General features: G+C 41.2%; 1 protein-coding gene across 3 annotated transcripts in view; it reads left to right on the forward strand.

The window, feature by feature from the left end:
- AGPAT4 (1-acylglycerol-3-phosphate O-acyltransferase 4) overlaps nt 1-18,093 on the forward strand; it is a 71,875-nt gene that overhangs the window by 33,615 nt on the left and 20,167 nt on the right. For all 3 annotated transcript variants that reach the window (XM_077175677.1, XM_077175679.1, XM_077175680.1), the window contains 3 exons: nt 5,088-5,257; nt 13,249-13,410; nt 15,519-15,672. In XM_077175677.1, the coding sequence (XP_077031792.1) occupies nt 5,088-5,257; nt 13,249-13,410; nt 15,519-15,672 (486 nt within the window). The remainder of the gene's footprint in view (nt 1-5,087; nt 5,258-13,248; nt 13,411-15,518; nt 15,673-18,093) is intronic.

Genomic DNA, 18,093 nt, shown 5'->3' on the forward strand with positions numbered 1-18,093 from the left:
TAAACCCACTGGTCATGATGTGCCATTCATACCAGTGAAAGGTTTATTCAGATAGCTTGGAAGGGACACTATGCAGGCTTAAAATAATAAAGCCTACAAGTAGGCCAAGGATGCCTAAATCAAAAAATATTTCTGGGGGTGTGTGTGCATGTGTATAGGAAACTGCTTAAAAGAAAGCATTGGAACGAGACTGGTGTTCCTTTTGCACAGTGACTTGCAGTGAATGAGCTGTAACCATTTGTTCTTTGCTAAGCAGTTCCTCTGTGGTGCTGCTTCTGCACACAGTAGAAAAAGCCAGTGGTGTTTTGGACAACAAGAAACCACATCCGGAAGAGAGCAACTGCCTGATTTTGTGCCCATACAGAGCAAACGTCAGTGCCATAGGAACTTGCCAAGCAACATGTTTTCTTTCACTGTTTGTTGTACTAATTCCCTTGATCAGCACGTGCTATACTGTCCTCAGTCATTTGTGGCAAATGCAGCGCATTATCTGTGTTGGAATATATGATTGTTGAAGGAAGGTATGTTAAAATAATCTCCTGCAAGCAAATGTTTGTGACTTGGAACCTGAATATGTGAAAGGGCTGTGCTGTGCTTATCTTTCTCCTTGCAAGCACATCCAGTAACTCATTGTGACGAGTGGGGAATTAAAAGTCACCATTTCTTCCTTCCTCTCTGTTGGTGATTTCTGTCCTTAAAAGCACAGACATATAATTAGTTAAAGTGTTATTCAAGGAAGTTGCTTAAAGGGTCTTCCAAGGAAACTGGGGCAAAAATCTGCAAAACCAGACTGAAGACACAAGAGAAGGGTTTTGCTTTTTTTGTTTTTAAATTTGTGTGCATGATTCCCCATAACCCCTCCCTGCCTTCAGCCAGTACTTTTGCTGCAAGACAGCTTTAAGGGAGGGAGAAACAAGTCCAAAGATATCAATGGTTTCACCACCAGCTGCAGTAGATGGTGGGGGTAGGGAGTGGGACATGTGGTGGTGCTAAGGAAAGAGGGGGCTGGATTTTGGTCTTCTGTTTAAACCCACAAAATCACAGAAAACCAGGCATCCTACATTTCCCCACAGGTGGAAGACAGGCCCACTGTGTTGGAGTGAACCAGAAAACTCCATTATACCTCATTGGTGCAGCACATTCATGGAAGAGAATCTGAAGCTGGAAAGCTGATGCTTGGTCTGGCCGGGCTTCTTGTACGACCTCCCACTTATCTGGGGGAAGGGAGAGAGGCATTGCTTGACTTTCCAGCTGCAGGGGTTTTTTTCCCCCAAGAACCAGTTTCTGTTGCCCCTCACAGGAAAGATATATATGGTTTGTTATAAAAATAAGTTATTTTAAACATTTTTCCAGTGGACATGTAGCAATATTCAGCTCTGAGCTCTAGTTTCATGTACCTAATCAATGCAAGCAGAATTGCTGCCTTCAAGTTTTCCTCAAAATTACTTGCAGCTTTTGCAGAGAAGAAGGAAGTAGAGCCCAGAAATAAATGCCTGGTCAGGTTAGACAGCAGAATGAAACAGTAGAGTAGCCTCTGTAAGGAATACTTGGAAGTATTTAGAAAAACTCTCAGGCAGCTTTGCAGTGAATTCAGAGGTTTAACCCTGCCTGTGATGCACAGAGGGCTTCTGGGTAGTTTAGGGAAGATATAGACTTGCTTTTCTTAGTTACCTGTAGACTTCATTCTATGAAAAATTCTTAGGAAGTGCCCCTAATAGGTGTAGTCTGAAAATCTGGAAAGGTAGTAAGTTATTGCAAGGCACAGACTCTGCACTGGGTTACCTGTCAGTCTGTCTTTAGCCTTATTTTTGCATTTTTTAGGATACTTTCCCCAGTGTTGTAGGCAGTGCAGTCATTCACCATGCAGTCATTCACCCTGTTTGCTCTTTGAAATAATGGTCAACAGCTTGCCCATTTGTTACGCTTTTATTTGTATGGGAGAGTTTGCTATGCTTTTACTATATATTCCCATAAGAATTTTCTGAGTTCTTTTTCTAATTATTCTTTTTATAATTACAGAATGGATAAGGTTAGAAGGAGCCACAGCAGGTCATCTGGTCCTTATCAAGAACAGTTAGCTAAAGGAATTTCTAACACCTTCTACAGAATAACAGTGTTAACTGTTTTAATGGCTCATTCTTGCAAAACTTTGAGGTGGAAGTCTCAGTAAACTCTGTGTGTTTCCCTTCTTGCCTTAAATGCTGTTTTTCATTTAATGACTTATAGTTCAGCTCTGCCTTGGAGATTTTTTTCGTAGTTACTAGTTCTGGAAGTACTGGCATTGGAGCAGCTCAGATTTGTGCAGTGAAGGGCAAGGAAACTAACTACTCTTGCAGGAGGTAGGGGTGTTCTTTGAAGCAGGATGAGTGTTTTTTTTATTTCAGAGAGGTAGAAAAGCTCAAAATTCCTAGGCACACAGGGTATCCATATTAAGCATTTGAAGTTACTATTTCTTTCTGCCATCAGCTTCTTCTGAAGCTAGTTGTAATGCACTGCAAGGAGTCTGCCTTCAAAGCAAGGAGTGGAGATTTCAAGTTCCTTTGGATTTTCTCCTTCCTTTGCCTTAATTGTTTGGCAGTGTCACTGGAGGAATTGCTTTGAAGGTGGGAACTGCTTGAAAGGTAGGAACCCTCACAATGTGGTTGAATATGTATTCATCAGCTCAGTTTTGGCAGTAAAACTCCAAAACCTCATTAAAGGGGCAAAAGAATCTTTTTTCCTAATCTCTATGCAGTTGATTTCTGCTCATACATTATGACTGGCATACAAAGGAAGAAACTTCCTCTGATCATCTCTGTACTGTGAAGGAGGGAGGAGAGTGTGTATGGGTGACCTTGTGCGGCTGAGCCACACAGCAGGTTGCTGGGTAGTAAATTTCTGTGCAAGGTTGTGGAAGTAAGCTGGTGACACAATGCAAGAGTAGCACAAACTGACACTACTTATCATTGCTTGAGATCCACAAGGAGAAAGGAGGCTAGGAAGAGGGGGAAAGAAGGAGTAGGGAAGATGAGGGAAAGAAACATGTTAAGAAATTAGAGGCTGGCAGATGGTATTTACTGTCTTTTAATACAGTGGTGTTCAGTGCCTGCTTTGTGTTTCTGCAGCAGCTGCCTGAGCACGTCAGTGACAAATGGCATGTGAGGTGAGGGATAGGGACCTATTTCTGCAGTATTTATTCAAACAAAAATCCTGCTTATATGAAGCCTGAAAAATCAAAGCACATCTAGAAATAATTTTGCTTGTGCTTTTTTGGAATGTATTTGAAACTGAATATATCAAACTGAAGAGCTCTATGCATGTGGCACACCTGTATAGTAAGATTCACGATATGTTATTAGTTTTGTTCAAATTCCTTAGTAAAACACAAAATAAATAAAAAATTCACACTTGAAGTGGGAGGACTTTTCTCAGGTAAAGTTGGCTTTTTTTGTGAAGACAGCCTTACCTTTGTCATCTCTGGCTGTTTGGTTTTCTTTCCCAGGGAATAGATTTAATGGCAGGAGGTGTTATAAAGAGGGAAAGTCATATGGCAGTCATTTTTTTCTCTTAGTTGGATTCCTAGTTAAGCAAAAGATTGAATCCTGTCACTAATTCCCTTTCTTTTCTGTGATGGTGTTCTGCCCTAGGATGTGACTGTAGATTCCGCAAAAGTTTGCAAATTACAATGTGGGATGGTTCTTTTCCCCAGCTATTACTCAATTTTGCTGTGTTTCAGGGACTGGGGGGCTTTTATTTCCAGTATAAATTTAATAGAAATCCATGACCTTAGTGTGTTTCACAAGGCAGCACTTTGCAGGGGAAGTCTTCAAGGTATTTGCTTCTATATCTTCACAGCTGCCTTGCTGAGATGTGAACATCTTTGGTTTTCACTGAAAAATTAGTTTGCAGTCAGTGAAATCTGCCATTCCCTGGTTGGCATATCTCACTTTAGGTCTCCCTCCACATCTAAGGCTATTGTTCTGATGCATAATAGCATGCATTAATTAATAATCTACTCCTGCTGCAGTAGTAGTCACATTCCCTGATTAGAAGTAAGCAAGTGGACTGACAAGTCAATCATTTATCTGTGTATCATAAACACGCTTTTATTAAGGTATATTAAGGTAATGTTACCTGAATAGAGATTGTCTGTTAGCCTGCCTGTAGCACTGTTAGATAGAATTCATTCAGATCATTAATGCCTGTTCTCCAATGTACAGCACAATGTCATCCAAGAGCTTCAGGCAGATAATTTTACTCATGATGGCTGGAAATGTAGACCTGTTCCTAGCTGGTTTATGTTTTCTGTCAGTAGATGGGACCAGTAGGGGACCAAAGTAGAAAGGAATTCAAATGTGTTTCAAAGACTGGCCTGATTTTGACCTTTCCTGAGGTGAATGAGCATTTTTGGTGCCTTCAGGCTTGTCTTAAGCCAGGAGAGCATCTTGGATATCTCATCCTTCCAGCAGAGGCATTCATGTGGCACCAGAGAGATATGTTTCACTTAACAAGGAATAGCCCCTTGCATTAGACCTTTGCTTTGGTTCAGAACTTACCTGACAGCTTTGTCAGGAGGCACACGTGTCCCTTAGCTCCTTTTCAGTCTCAGACAGCCAGCTTTCATTTAGTCCCACGGTACTCCCAGCTCAAGACATGGGTTGCTTTAGGAGAGCCATTTTTTTCAGGTTTTCATTTTCCATCTCTGTGGAGATAGAGCTCTCCGAGTTTCTTGGCTTTACTGACTCACCTCAATTTCCTGTGCCCCAGACCAGAGTGATTTCGCTAAATAAAGGTTTGATTCACAAGTCTTGTGGTCAGACTTAAAGTTCCAAGCAAAACAAACACAAAGTGTACAGTACAAGCCTGTGCTTGATAATGGAACAAGCAAATAGGAAATGAAAGGCATATGATAGTCACTAGGATACTGCTGAGAAATCACTTTCCAGCTTGTAAAGATAGCTGTGTTTTAAACAGCCCTCTTACGTGTTCTTCATTACAGCACTTTCTTTGCCACATGCCATTGAGGTGACTGATGTTTTCAACACATTACTGATCTGTGGTTTTGCAGATACTGTGTGCATTCACATATTTCTCATTCTTTGTTTCAGAGATGGTGATGTTGCTGGAATGGTGGTCAGGCACCGATTGCACCCTTTACACTGACCCAGAGAGTTACCACAAGTACGGGAAGGAGAATGCCATCGTAATCCTTAATCACAACTTTGAAATTGACTTTCTCTGTGGTTGGAACTTTTGTGAGAGATTTGGGGTCTTGGGGGTGAGTTACTTAGTATATAAGATAAATGTCCTTGGATGTGGAAAAAACAGCAAAATAAGTTAATTGTGTTTTTGAATTAACAGATCCATGCTCAAATTTCACTAGGCTGCTGTCCAAAATTAGAGGTGAACCTAAAGCAGTGCAGTGCAAGTATGTGGAGACAGGATGGCTCAGGAAACCACAGCTATTTTAAAAGCATTGCAGTTAAAGCTGATGAAGGAAATATTTTCTTAACCTGTGGAGATCATTACAGTTATTTCTCTCTGTGTGTTTACTAAGTAACTATTGCAGTTCCTTGTGCTGCACAAAGATGAGCTAGCCTGTGATTCTTTCCCAGTTTAATTACAGAATTTGTCTGCTTTTTCCAGTGTAGCCTTACAAATCCACGGCTAGAGTTTGAATGATGTAGCCTGCCTCTCCCAGAATGAAAGAGCAGCCATCTTAAGTGAAAGCAGTGACCAGCTAAAAGCAGTAAGAGATGGGGGAGGAATGAGTTATTCATGGTTGAATACACTGCTGCATTAAGCTAGGGGTTCATGTGCCTTTGTTTTCTGGGTTGCTTTTTTGTTTCCCCTGTCAGATCATGGGGATAGTTCAAGCCCCCATCTAAATCAGCCTGACTTCATTCTGTGATGGTGATGATATTCTCTGTCTGTACAGGATTTAGATAAGAGTTCCTCCCTCATAAGGAAGAAAACCAGTGGCTCGTTTTGGCAGTGTTCTTCAGCATCCTTCTAGCTTTGATACTGGCCGCTGGCAAAAGTCCTGACCTTGGATTGTGTGAACCTCTGATTGGACTTCTTGCATTTTCTGGACATTTAGGCACTACTCCTGTCACTTTCAAATTAGAATAATGGCAGTCTGTTTAACAAAAACGGGGCCTTAAAAGGGGAGGAAAGTGAACCTAAGCATTACAGGCTCTTTGTGTAACCAAAATGGCTGTTGGCTTGTGAGTAACTTCTGCCATATTATCTAGGACTTGAGTACAGAGCTGCAGGATGGCATGGAACAGTAGGAAATGTAGGGAAACCTGTTCCTATCAAGCAAGTGTATGTGCAGAAAAACAGTGGTGCTGAAGTACAGTCTGTCTAATTTGGTAAGCCAGATGCCCTCAGTTCTCTAAATAAAGCTGTGTTTTTGAGGGTCAGGTAGGTGCTTCTTCAGAAAACACCAATGTAGAAAATTGAGGGATTGCTTCTTCACAAAGTAATAGGGGCCTACAAGGTGAAAAATACCTTGTTTTACATTGTGGCTGTGTAGTTGGATGGAATCTTACTAGCTGCAATTTTTTTAATAGTTTTCCAAGTTAATAATGTTTCTGTTTTAGTATTTTATGTTGTTACCTACACATAAGGAAACCACAAAGTAGAAACAGCTGTTGAAATTACTGTGCTGCACTAACTGAAAAGATTCTTTTCCTTTTTTTGGCTGCTTGCATATATTATTCAGTTTGCATTTATGCTAATCTTAGGATTATTTTAGAAACTGATATATGCTGGTTGTGGTTTTGAGTTTTTTTTTCTTTAACAGCAAAACAAAAGCAAGTAAACAAAAGACCCAAACAACCAACACAAAACTATTTCAGTCCTGAGAAATGTACTGTGGTTTTACTTCCCAGAAACTGTTCCCAGAAGAAATAGTTTTCATGTGCTCTCATTTGCATAGATGTCTTTACTTAACAAAGCAGTGCATTTCCCTCTTGGGGCAACCAGCCCAAGTTCTTCTTAAGCCATGTTAAAAAAAAAACAAAACATAAAGAATGGAAGATACCAAACAGTGATTTTCCTGATTGGATTGCCTATATTGCTGTACTGGTACTTGTCTTGGGCCAGTGCAAGGGTAGGTGATTATGCAGTGATGAGGAGTGTAGGTTGGTGAGTTGTGCTGCCTTACATGAGCTTCCCTTGTGCAGAGTTTCAGGGCATGGTGTGGCAGCATAGTTAGGAACACAAAAACCTTTAAAAGGCTGGTGTTTAGGAAAAGAGTTGTAGGAAAGAGTCAGGTACACAGGGGCCTTTCTGAGGTGTCACAGCCTCTGGTGTTTTGTAGCTCAGGGACTTTGTGAGCCAATGGGTGTTTATATTTAATGATGTTTAATTGTATACTCCATGAAGTTTCTATGCAAACTTTGGGTACCAGCCAACACCTTACTCAGCTTATCTCATGTCCGCTGCTGCTGAAAAGGAAATCTGGCGCATGCAGTCTCCTGTGTCTGTTATGATGCTTGTCTGCCCTGTTTGGCCATGTTTTAAAACTCTTTCAGTCTCTTTTCTGCCTTAACTAATCCAGTGAAGAGGGGAGAAATGACTGGGGAGGGGGAAGAGGGAGAAGGTGAAGACAGCTTTGAGCCAAAGGAGTTGGAACTGACTGTGTTTGGCCTTAGCAGGCAGAATGGCTTTGTTGTGACATCCAGCTCTGCCCTGCAGCTCTTAAGAGTGTCAAAAGCATGTTCAAACTCTCAGTATTTTACAGCTAGAACGTTTCTTTAATGAAGCCCTTAAATGTTGCAATTTTTTGCTTGGTTGTTGTGGTGTAACCATCCAGGCAGCTAAACACCACACAGCCACTTGCTTACTGCCTGCCCCCCATGGGATGGGGGAGAGAATTGGGGGAGGGAGGGGAAGGAATTTGGGCTTGAGGTAGAGTTTAATAGGACAGAAAAGGAAGGGACAAAATTAATGATAATCAATGATGGTGATAAAAGAAGCAGAGTGTATAAAACAAATGATCCACAATGGAGTTGTTCACCACAGTCCAATTCCTTAGCAGCGGTCCCCAGCCATCTTTCCCCCTAGTTTATATACTGAGCATAACATCAAATGGTATGGAATATTCCTTTGGCTATTTGAGTCAGCTGTCCTGCTGTGTCTCTTCCCAGCTCTTTGTGTCCACCAGTCTGTTTGCTGGCAGGGTGGTGAGAAGCCAGAGTCCTTGATGCAGTGTAAACACTGCTTAGCAACAACTAAAACATCCGTGTGTTGTCAGCATTATTCTCCTCCTCAACACAAAACACAGCTACTGGGAAGAAAATTGGCTCTGTTGCAGCTGAAATCCAGACATTGTTTTTGTTTATTTGAAAACAATATTAAACATCCTTAAACTTGTCTTGCCCCTTTGGTTCCCAAAAAAAAAAAAAGGCTTTCCCTTTTGAAAACTGCCTTTTCTGATCTTATTGAAACATCGAATTTGTGCATTTCTCTGCTCCTTCTCTTGTCTCTCTTCTCCTGGACTGGCTTTCTCCTTATACCCAAATTGCCATAATCCCTACAAGTTTATAAAGCTCTATCAGTGTGGCTTTGGTTTATCAGTGTGATTTAGGAGTTGGGTTTTTTTTGCTGTTTCTGGGAGATGGAGTAGGAGTTGCATAGTCTCTCTTGCCTGTTTTTAGGTTTGTGAATCTGACTGTTCTTCTAAGGACTCAGATCTTGGCATGTGAGGTTCTCTGCTGTTTCCTTCCCTTTTCCTGCCTGTGACGTTCCAGTCCTAGGATTTACCTTATTAGCTGGGACAGCCTTACCACTGTGTCCCCATTCAAATGCATTAGTAGCCTTTACTTTCCTCAAGGTGTGTTGCTAACCATTCTCGTGAAAAAACACCCAACTGGACACCAGAACTCGAAATCAGGACATGGGCAAGTTCTGAGGAGGGAGCTCTTATTCAGGATTCTTACCAAAAGCACTTTATTATGCTCCCTGCCTGGATTCACTGCTTTGTTGCTTGGTCTGACACAGCAGCAATAAAATAGCTTTGTTAGTAATTTTAACAGTCATTTGTCTGAGATGAAGACATTAATATTGGTAAAAATTAAAGCAAAACCTGCTGGTTTTAACCTTACCTACCAGTTCCATATGTCAGGAAACTTAATTTTATTTGAGAGTTGCTTATGTTGAAGCTTGCTGTTTGAAAAGCTGAGTGTGGCCTTAAATGTAGGTGTGAGAAGATACTTTTTTATATTATTGTATGAGACTAACAGGTGTGTGGGCAGGTTGTTTGTGCATTTTAATATATTCACACATTTTTAAACTAGATTTGAAGTGGTAAAGGGACAAAATCAGGCTTACTAGTGGTAAGTCTGTGTTACCTTTCCAACATGGAGAAATTTTATTCAATATGAAGCATGAGGAATTAGGAGCATAACTAAATTTCTGGAATGATGGCTTTGAGTGACTAAAGAAACATACCTGGCCATCATGATGTCCCAGAGAGTATAATATGAAGGAGTGATATATTTCAAAAGTAGAGCAGTTGGAATCATTGAAAGTAGGTCAGTGCTGAAGGGAGCCTGCAGAGCAAGTAACTTACAAGGCAGATTGCTGTTGCTAATGGTTTGCACTACAATGAACTTGTTTTAAAACTCAGGAACAACTTTTGTTGGACACTTCCAGCTTTCACGTTGATTTCATGCTGTTTGTTGTGCTCTTTAAACCAGAGGTGTTGAATAACTGCGGCTGGACATGTAGAATCATGATTTTCTTTCTTTGACAGCGCAGTTGATCAAATGCACTAAAGCAAGTTTGTAAAAATACTTTTTTTAAAGTGATGTTGGTGCAGTCATTCATGAAGGAGAACTTCATGGGTATTTCATTTGAACAAACTTGGCCAAAATAAATTAACTTGGATTAAAATGTTAGTATTGTAGATAAGTTGTCCCTGTCCAGTGGTAATTTCATTCAACATCTGTTGAAATTACACCATTCTGAGCACTGAAAATGTTTGACTTCCTTCAAGAAGGCAGATTACATGGAATAAATCAGCACTTTTTAATGGTTATTTTTCTGTTGAACAAGCTGAATTTGAATATTAAAAGCAACTGTCACATGTTTACCAAAGCACTTTAGTAAAGGAAAAGTTAGTGGCTGAAGTCAATTATATTATAGTTGCATTTTTCCCCCCAGGTACTTTCACAGGAGCTGTGCATGGGTAGATGACTGAAACAGAACAGCTCTAGTTATTGTAAGAGGGATCACAGAGTCACAGAACATGTAGAGTTGGAAGGGACCCACAAGGATCATGAAGTCCAACTCCTGGCCCTGCACAGCACCATCCCCAGGAATCACACCAGGTGCCTGAGAGCATTGTCCAAATTCTTCTCAAACTCTGTCAGGCTGGTGCTGTGATCACTTCCCTGGGGAGCTGTTCCAGTGCTAAACCCTTTGGGGTGAAAAACCTTTTCTTAATATCCAACCTAAACCTTTCCTGACAGAACTTCAGGCCATTCCCTTGGGTCCTGTCACTGGGCACCACAGAGCAGAGATCAGTGCCTGCCCCTCCTGTTCCCCTCACAAGGAAGCCATAACTGCACTGAGGTCTGCCCTCAGTCTCCTCCAGGCTGAACAGACCAAGTGACCTCAGCTGCCCCTCAAGGCCCTCCACCATCCTCGTGGTTCTCCTCTGGACACTCTCTAACAGTTCAATGTTTTTTTTACATTGTGGCACCCAAAACTGCCCCCAGCACTCGAGGTGAGGCTGCCCCAGCTCAGAGCAGAGCAGGACAATCCCCTCCCATGCCCAGCTGGTGATGCTGCGCCTGATGTCCCCCAGGACAGGGCTGGCCCTCCTGGCTGCCAGGGCACTGCTGGCTCAGGGTCAACTTGACATTGACCAGAACTCCCAGGTCCCTTTCTGTGGTTCTGCTCTCCAGCATCTCCATTCCCCAGGATACAGGGCAGCTTCCAAGGGGAGGCCTAATGTATTCCTCCCTCACAAGAACAGCCCTGCCAGCATAATGCACTGAGGAGTTTCCTTTGTCTAATTAGTTCTGTTGTTAGCCTTCCTTCTACTGCTAGAACAGATGGGTGCATAAAATAGTGTGAGGTGATTTAGTTTATTTTTATGTGCATCTAAGGAGTCATAGTAACACGTGTCTAAAAGAGGGCTTTTAAATTTTAAAAATGCATCAGTGCAGTGAAAGAATAAGAACGTGCTCCAGGGAAGAGTTCAGACATCTGTTGTGCTTACGTGGTTATACCTGTGCTACAGAACACACTACCTGTGTTCTGTATCTCACTTTATCTCACAGTATCATTTCTTGGTTTTACTGGGCCACGTGCAACTTCTCTCCTGCCTCTTGTGTAACTCATGCTGTTTTTAAAATATGTAAAGGATTAGAAAATAGATAGGGTGAAATAGTAATTTAGCTAGCTTTTTGGACTGTAATTTCTGCACTTTAAAGTCTGCAGGACAGCTATTACATTGTCTCTTCTGACACTGTGTTCTGGAGGCTTTGTGCACTCTACACAGAGTACACTTAGGTTAGGTTATGGCAGTTCTTATGACACTGAACACTTACTGTAAATAAGCTTTAAGAACATGTTGAGGTTTCTTCTCTTTTGTGGGGTGGGGTTGGTGGTGATATGGCTGCTGCTGGCCTCCTTGTGCAGGAAAGTGGTAAAAGGAGGGCCTGTTTCTCTGTGCCCAGTTTGTGGAGCTGGAAGAGGAGGCTGGGTTCAGTGTTGCTGCTGTCATGTAATGGGCACTAATGTACAACATGGCTTGAAACTGAAATTACTGTAGCTGCTTCTCAGGGAGCAGTGGGTTTGGAGTCTGATCTGAGCCCATCACTGAAATTATGAAGTTCTCAAATTCTCAAGAGGGAGCACTATTATTGCAAAGCATTAAATCATTTGATAGAGATGGTTCCCCCATTCTTAGAAATGGAACTCTCTGTCATCCTCTGTTCTGCTTCTGTGTAATAGTTGTTGGTGAAGCTGTGTGATGTGCACTTGCCTTCCAGTCTTAAGCTTTTAGATAGCTTAATTATTTAAGGTATTTTCCTTCTCAAGGAAGGAGAGCGGATGAAAAAAATGATCTGAGATAAAGAATTAGGTCAAGTCTCTTCTTGTAGCAGCCAAATGAACAAGAGTGACTAAAAAAATAAATATTTCCTTTTATTTATTATCTGTTGATGGTAACTTCTCAGTAAGTAATTTCTAGTCAAATTCCATGTCCTGGAATCCATCTGCAGAGCTTTTTGTTGGGCTAGCTTATAAAAATATCATGGTCAGAAACTGGACTGTAATTACTCCTGTCTTTCTTCTAAGGAAAGGCTGAAGCAACAATTTCTTTATGAACACACATGTGCCATTTCATTGATTAAATAACCAAGGGAAATATAACACAGCTCACCAGGGTGGGCTGGCTTGGAAGACAGGAAAGGAGCACATGGAATCAGTTCTCCTGCCCTAGGGGATGTTAGTTTGAAATGATCACAGAGTTAAATTCTGGAGTAGGATTAATTTACAGAACATGTTGAATGCTTGATAAATCACAGACTTCCTGTCAAGTGTCTGGACCAGTCACTTCAGTGTCTGTCACACCTATGAGACAGAAAGAATGCTTTTTTGTTTTTTTCTACTCCAGAAGCGTGCTTTGATGAGAAATTCGCTACTCTAAGTATGCCCTTTCATAAACAAACTGAACACAAATTAAGTATTCTTATTGCTGCTTTTGTTTCTAGTGTTTAAGGTTTCTTCTATTGGTAAACCATGTGTGCATAGCATCAGTATGTTGTGCTGCAGTGGCTCTGTGACTCTGCTTTTTATTTTCCTTTTGCCTTTTTTTTTTCCCCTCCATGTTGAGATGTATAGTTTCAAGGTATCTTAAAGGAACTTGAGCTGCCCCTGCCAGGATCTGATTGAATTAAGAATTTTGATTGATACAGCTCAGGTCATTTACATGGATTTCCTCCATGTTTGAAGGAATTTGACTTTTCTTTTGGGTTTCAGTGTTTGGGTAGGAGAGAGCAACACCCACTCATGTATATTTAATTCTAGAAGTCTTCCATGCAGATACCTGAGATTAGATTTGACTTTTCTGTCCTATGAGAGAAACTTATTTTTCTTTGTTTTGCTTTTACACTGGTGTTAAAAAACCAGAACTGGGTCTGGTCAATATAAATGGATATCTTTGTGTCTAGCTATGCAAGTCCCATACCCACAGTGCACTCTTAAGTGGTTTAACCCTGTTTGTCTCGCTTTGATTCTGTCTTGCAGAGTTCCAAAGTGCTTGCAAAGAAGGAGCTCTCCTACATGCCTATCATTGGCTGGATGTGGTATTTCCTAGAGATAGTTTTCTGCAAGCGCAAGTGGGAGGAAGATCGGAAAACTGTGGTCCAGAAGTTGCTCAATCTCCGGGACTACCCTGAAAACTTTTGGGTGAGTGATGCTTAACAAATGGAGTATGAGGTAACAGGAATGAGAGGCACAGGCAATATGTGATGCTTTCCAGATTGTTCCTGAGACTTTTGATTCATTAGCTTCCTTGGGAGTATCAGGAGAATACTCTCAACTGAATTCTCTCTGGAGTTTCCCATGTTCTGTGCTGTCTGTTTCCTTCCTATCCCTGCAGATACTACTGCAAAAATACCTGCACTGTGATGCACTCAGTAAATTTTGTGGTTCTCTCATTACAGGCACTGGATAGGGGTAGATGCAAGGGTTCATGGCTGTCTAAGAACTGCATGTGACAATGCTGTATTGAAGTGCATCAGCTATATTTGTTACCTTAGCTCTCCTTTCACCTTAGAGTGCAGAGTTAATACACTAGAATTTTTTCCTTCCCTGTGATTTTGCCATTCCTGTGAAGGTGTTTGGCCCAGTAGAATTGGAAGCCACCTGGTCAGAAAAGTTGCCTGATGTAGCCATTGTCTCTGTTCCAGGGAGAGGATTAGTGTCACTTTTCAATAACAAGAAATTCTTACTTTTTGCATCCCCATAATTTTTTAGTATTCACCCTGCCTGGCATTTCTTTATCTGAGAATGAAAAGCCTTTGAATTTTTTCTCGTCTCAGAAATCATAAAAATTAGAGTTCTTCTGAGCTAGTGATGGCAAGAGTGCAATTCATTTGAAGAAATGGAATCTTAAGCAGCATCCCTGGGGCCTACAGAAACTATTGCTGTTTCCTCATGAAGATGTATATGCTGTATTTCTCATGCTCTGAAACAAATTTCTTTTGTTAATTGTCATTGATTTAAATGAGTGCTAAGCAATCAAAACTAATCCCTGTGCTTCAGGGTTTATGTGACTTCCAGGCAGGAGGCTGTCTAGCAAAGGGGTGATTCTGGGATTTTAGTTTCTCTCCAGAGATTTGCCTGTGCCCTGTGACTTTTCTGTACATGTAGCTCTAATCAGTGAGCACAAGCCACCACCATCCTGTAGATTCTCTTGTAGAGGGATTGCTAAAAAGGAGCTATACCTATGTAAGGGAGATAATTGTTAATGTACACCTGGGGTTATTGCAGTGTGGAGTTTTAATTTGCTTTTGTATGATGACATAATGTCAAAAGGCACAAGAATAGCACCTTGGAAAGTAGAGAAGGGAAAGCATGCTAAGTGAACTAGAGAGACTTTCTCATCAGTTCCTCTGTGTCTCATCAATCTGAATGACATTATGCATGCAATACACGAGTAAAAGCACTCTTGGATGAGCTAGAACTGAAGCTGGCTGCTTGGCTAGTTTCTTCAATATCTCTGTCTTTTTTGGCTACATCTTTGCTGTGGGTTATGAGGACTTACTTTGTGTCATTTGGCAGTGCTCTCTGATGTGTTAGCTTGCATTCATGCTTGGCAGAAAGTAGATGAGCCAGTGGTAAATCTCCAAAGATCTATGTGCTCTCCCCCTGCCTGCCAGTGGCAAGATTGTAATTATTCATGTCTAGTTCCTAAGAGCATGAGCCTTTCAGTTGTCCTGCATGTGCTGCCTTACATCTGTTAACAGCTGTCTCATTGCCATCAAAGTCACTGCCTGAAGTTTTCCATGGACCTCAAGTGCCATAGGGAAAGCAGGCAGGTTAGAGTGAGGGCAAACAAGCTGGGCACTGAAGCATTTCCTAGAAATGTGTTTGGTTTTGACACTAAGCAAGTTTTAGATGCCATGATATTTGAACACTTTACGATCAGAGAGAGATTTGCAACAGGAGGATGTTCTGAGTGTTTTCTAACAGCTTATTAGAGATGGAGTGACTCAGAGAAACCAAGTCATTCTGATGGCAAGTAGCAGAGCAAATGTTAAAGCCTAAAGGCTGAGATTCAAACTGGATAGCAGGTTGGATGAGTGTTTGGATTTGGGGTTTCGGGGGTTTTTTTTGGTTGATTGGGATTTGTTACCTCAGTCAGATAAATTACATAAATGTGTGTGTGGCTACATGTGTCCCAGCTACCAGTGTTAATTTGGGTTGTTCTGGTGGGAATTTGAGAGAACTCTGTTCAGTCAGCAGAAGACCTGAGCTTCTATCTGACTGTAGTTCTTCTGTCTTGGTTTTAGTTCCTGATTCATTGTGAGGGCACAAGGTTCACAGAACAGAAGCACCAGATCAGCATGAAGGTAGCTGAAGCCAAAGGTCTGCCCAAGCTCAAGTACCACCTCCTGCCACGAACGAAAGGATTTGCTGTCACCGTGCAGTGTTTGAGAAATGTAGGTAAGGAAAGTCACAGGGGACAACGCTAAATGGTTATCTCCTCTAACTGCTGACAGTTTGCCATGCTTTTCTTTTCCCTGTAGTGTGTGTCCTAGCAGAAAAATCCTGGGATGCTTTCAGAAGCATCTGGTTTTTTCACTAGCCTCTGGTTTAATAGCAAAATCCTGAATCAGTTTGTGGGGTTGGTTTTGGTTGGGGTTTTTTTTGTTGTTTTGTTTTGGGGTTTTTTGTGGGGGTTTTTTGTTTGGTTTTTTTGGGTTTTAATTTTTATTGTTATGTTTTGTTAACTGTGACTCTTTGTTGAGGAATCTCAGTTTTATATTTTGTACCAATTGGTACATATTTTGTTACGTATTTTGTACCTATTGCCAAAGAACAGTGTTTCTTAGTATTTGCTAAGCAATTCTATTCTAAATGAAGCAAATGCATCAGTAGAGAGTCTGAGGCAGTGTCTCTTAAAATAATTTCTTGTGGTAAATGACTACCTCAAATAATGCAATTTTAATTCCAAAAATATTCTACTTTAAATTTCTGTATAGATTTGCTCTTTTGAGTTTCTTAATGGAGCTGAGGAAGGGGGGTAGGCCTTGACTGAAGATACATGTAGGTGAAATTCATAAACAGTTTCTACATCATAAAACACGAGTAACTTTTTCTTTTATTAATATTGTTTTGAGCTCCCCATTTATTTCTGGTTACTTGAATTTGCCAACTTTAAAGTGACATCATTTTGCACATGTTGCCTTTGAAGTGATATTCTTTGACTAATACTATCTATCAAATTCTTTTTCTAATACTACTGTCAGTCTTCTGCTGTGTACTTCATGGGAACAATAAAGACAGTGCTAAGTAGCTGTAGTGTTACAGAGTCTTAGGGATCTGGTAGATTTGTGTGTTAGATGGCTGATGTTTAAGAAAGAAATAAGTGGTTTCTGGTTTAGAAGAAAATGTTCCAGCTTGACTGAAGTTAATGTCAAAACTTCTTTTGTCCTTGAAGACGTGTTTTCATGTGGCATATCTGGGATAGCTCCTGTAAGGAAAGCTTCCCAGTCAGCTGGCTTGCTATCTCTTGTGTTTCTTCTAAATACCCTCTAGCAAGCCAGGTAGATCATACCACTGTTGTAGCTTTCCAGGCACCCACAAGTTTCCACCCCCAAGATGGATAGCATAGCTTGGATCCTTTCTGGTCCATGAAGAAGAGGTTACATGAAGCATCCAGCAACCCCCCAAAGAGCACAGTTTAGCCTTGCCTTTGGAATAAGGGTGCCTGTTCTGCTGAGGGGACAACAGGGGGTGGTAGACTTGAGGCACAGAAGAAGGGTTGAGTCAAAACTCTGTGGCCTCTAATGCCCTGAGCTGGGAATCAGGAACAGGTTATTTGGTGGTTGTTTTGTTCTTTTCACTGCTGTGCATAATGCAAGCAAAATAGGGCATGATTGTGGACAAGCAGCTGATTGTGGGAAAACATTCCAAAAGGAAACAACTTTAGGATATCCAAGTGACATAAAAAGTCTTGGACATTCATGCCACACACTACCGTAACACTTAATAGTACCCTAAATATTGGAAATACCTTCAGAAAAAGGAGACTGAGGTTGCTAGATTACTTATTTATTTAGGGGAGTAGAGCACATGTCACTGCCTCAATCCAGAAGCTGTAACTTGATAGATGGAGCAGTGTAAGGCCAGGACAAAGGCAGTATTTCCCTGTGAGGGTTTGAGGAGAAGCAGAGTCGTAACTTCTCATACACAGTTTCAGCAAAAACTTGAGCTTAAAAATCCAGCCAATAAACCTCTGAGAGTTTGATGACCCCAGACTGGTGCTGCAAGTTCTTCTAGGTTTGTTGCTTTATTTGCCTTGTTATTTTTTGCAATGAGAGTGAGATAGAAAAGTTACTGCTTGGGTATGTGTTTCTCTCCTATAGAGACAAGAGGTTCATGTAAAGAGCATCTGAAAACAATGCCTTATTTTTTAGAACTCCATGTAGCATTATTATGTACAGATAATAAGTCCATGCAGATTTTTTGAATAGAGAATGTAGTGGCAGTCTCTTTAGACAGTCCATAATCTGGAAGTGTAATACTATCTAGAAATTAGGTCATATCCCTAAAAGTGCATCTCTAAAAGTGAGAAACTGGTGCTGAGCTGCCTGAGTCCATTTTGAGCTGTGCTGTTTAGGCTGATGCACTTTGTGCTCTCCCTCTCTCTCTTTGTGCCTGTCTCCCACAAGGCACTAAGGCATCCCTTAGTGCCTTGCTAAGGGATGTAGCTGCAGCACAACATAGCAGTGGAGCCAAGTCACAGGTTTGGGACCAGTTCACAGCTGGGTGTGACAGAGCTCCTGTCCCATTTTTTTCCATCCTTTCTGACAAGGGTGTGATTCAGCTTGTCAAAGGCTGTAGTGCTATGGGATGGGTAGA

The sequence above is a fragment of the Agelaius phoeniceus genome, chromosome 3 (assembly GCF_051311805.1).
Source record: "Agelaius phoeniceus isolate bAgePho1 chromosome 3, bAgePho1.hap1, whole genome shotgun sequence".
Classification (NCBI taxonomy): Eukaryota; Metazoa; Chordata; class Aves; order Passeriformes; family Icteridae; genus Agelaius; species Agelaius phoeniceus.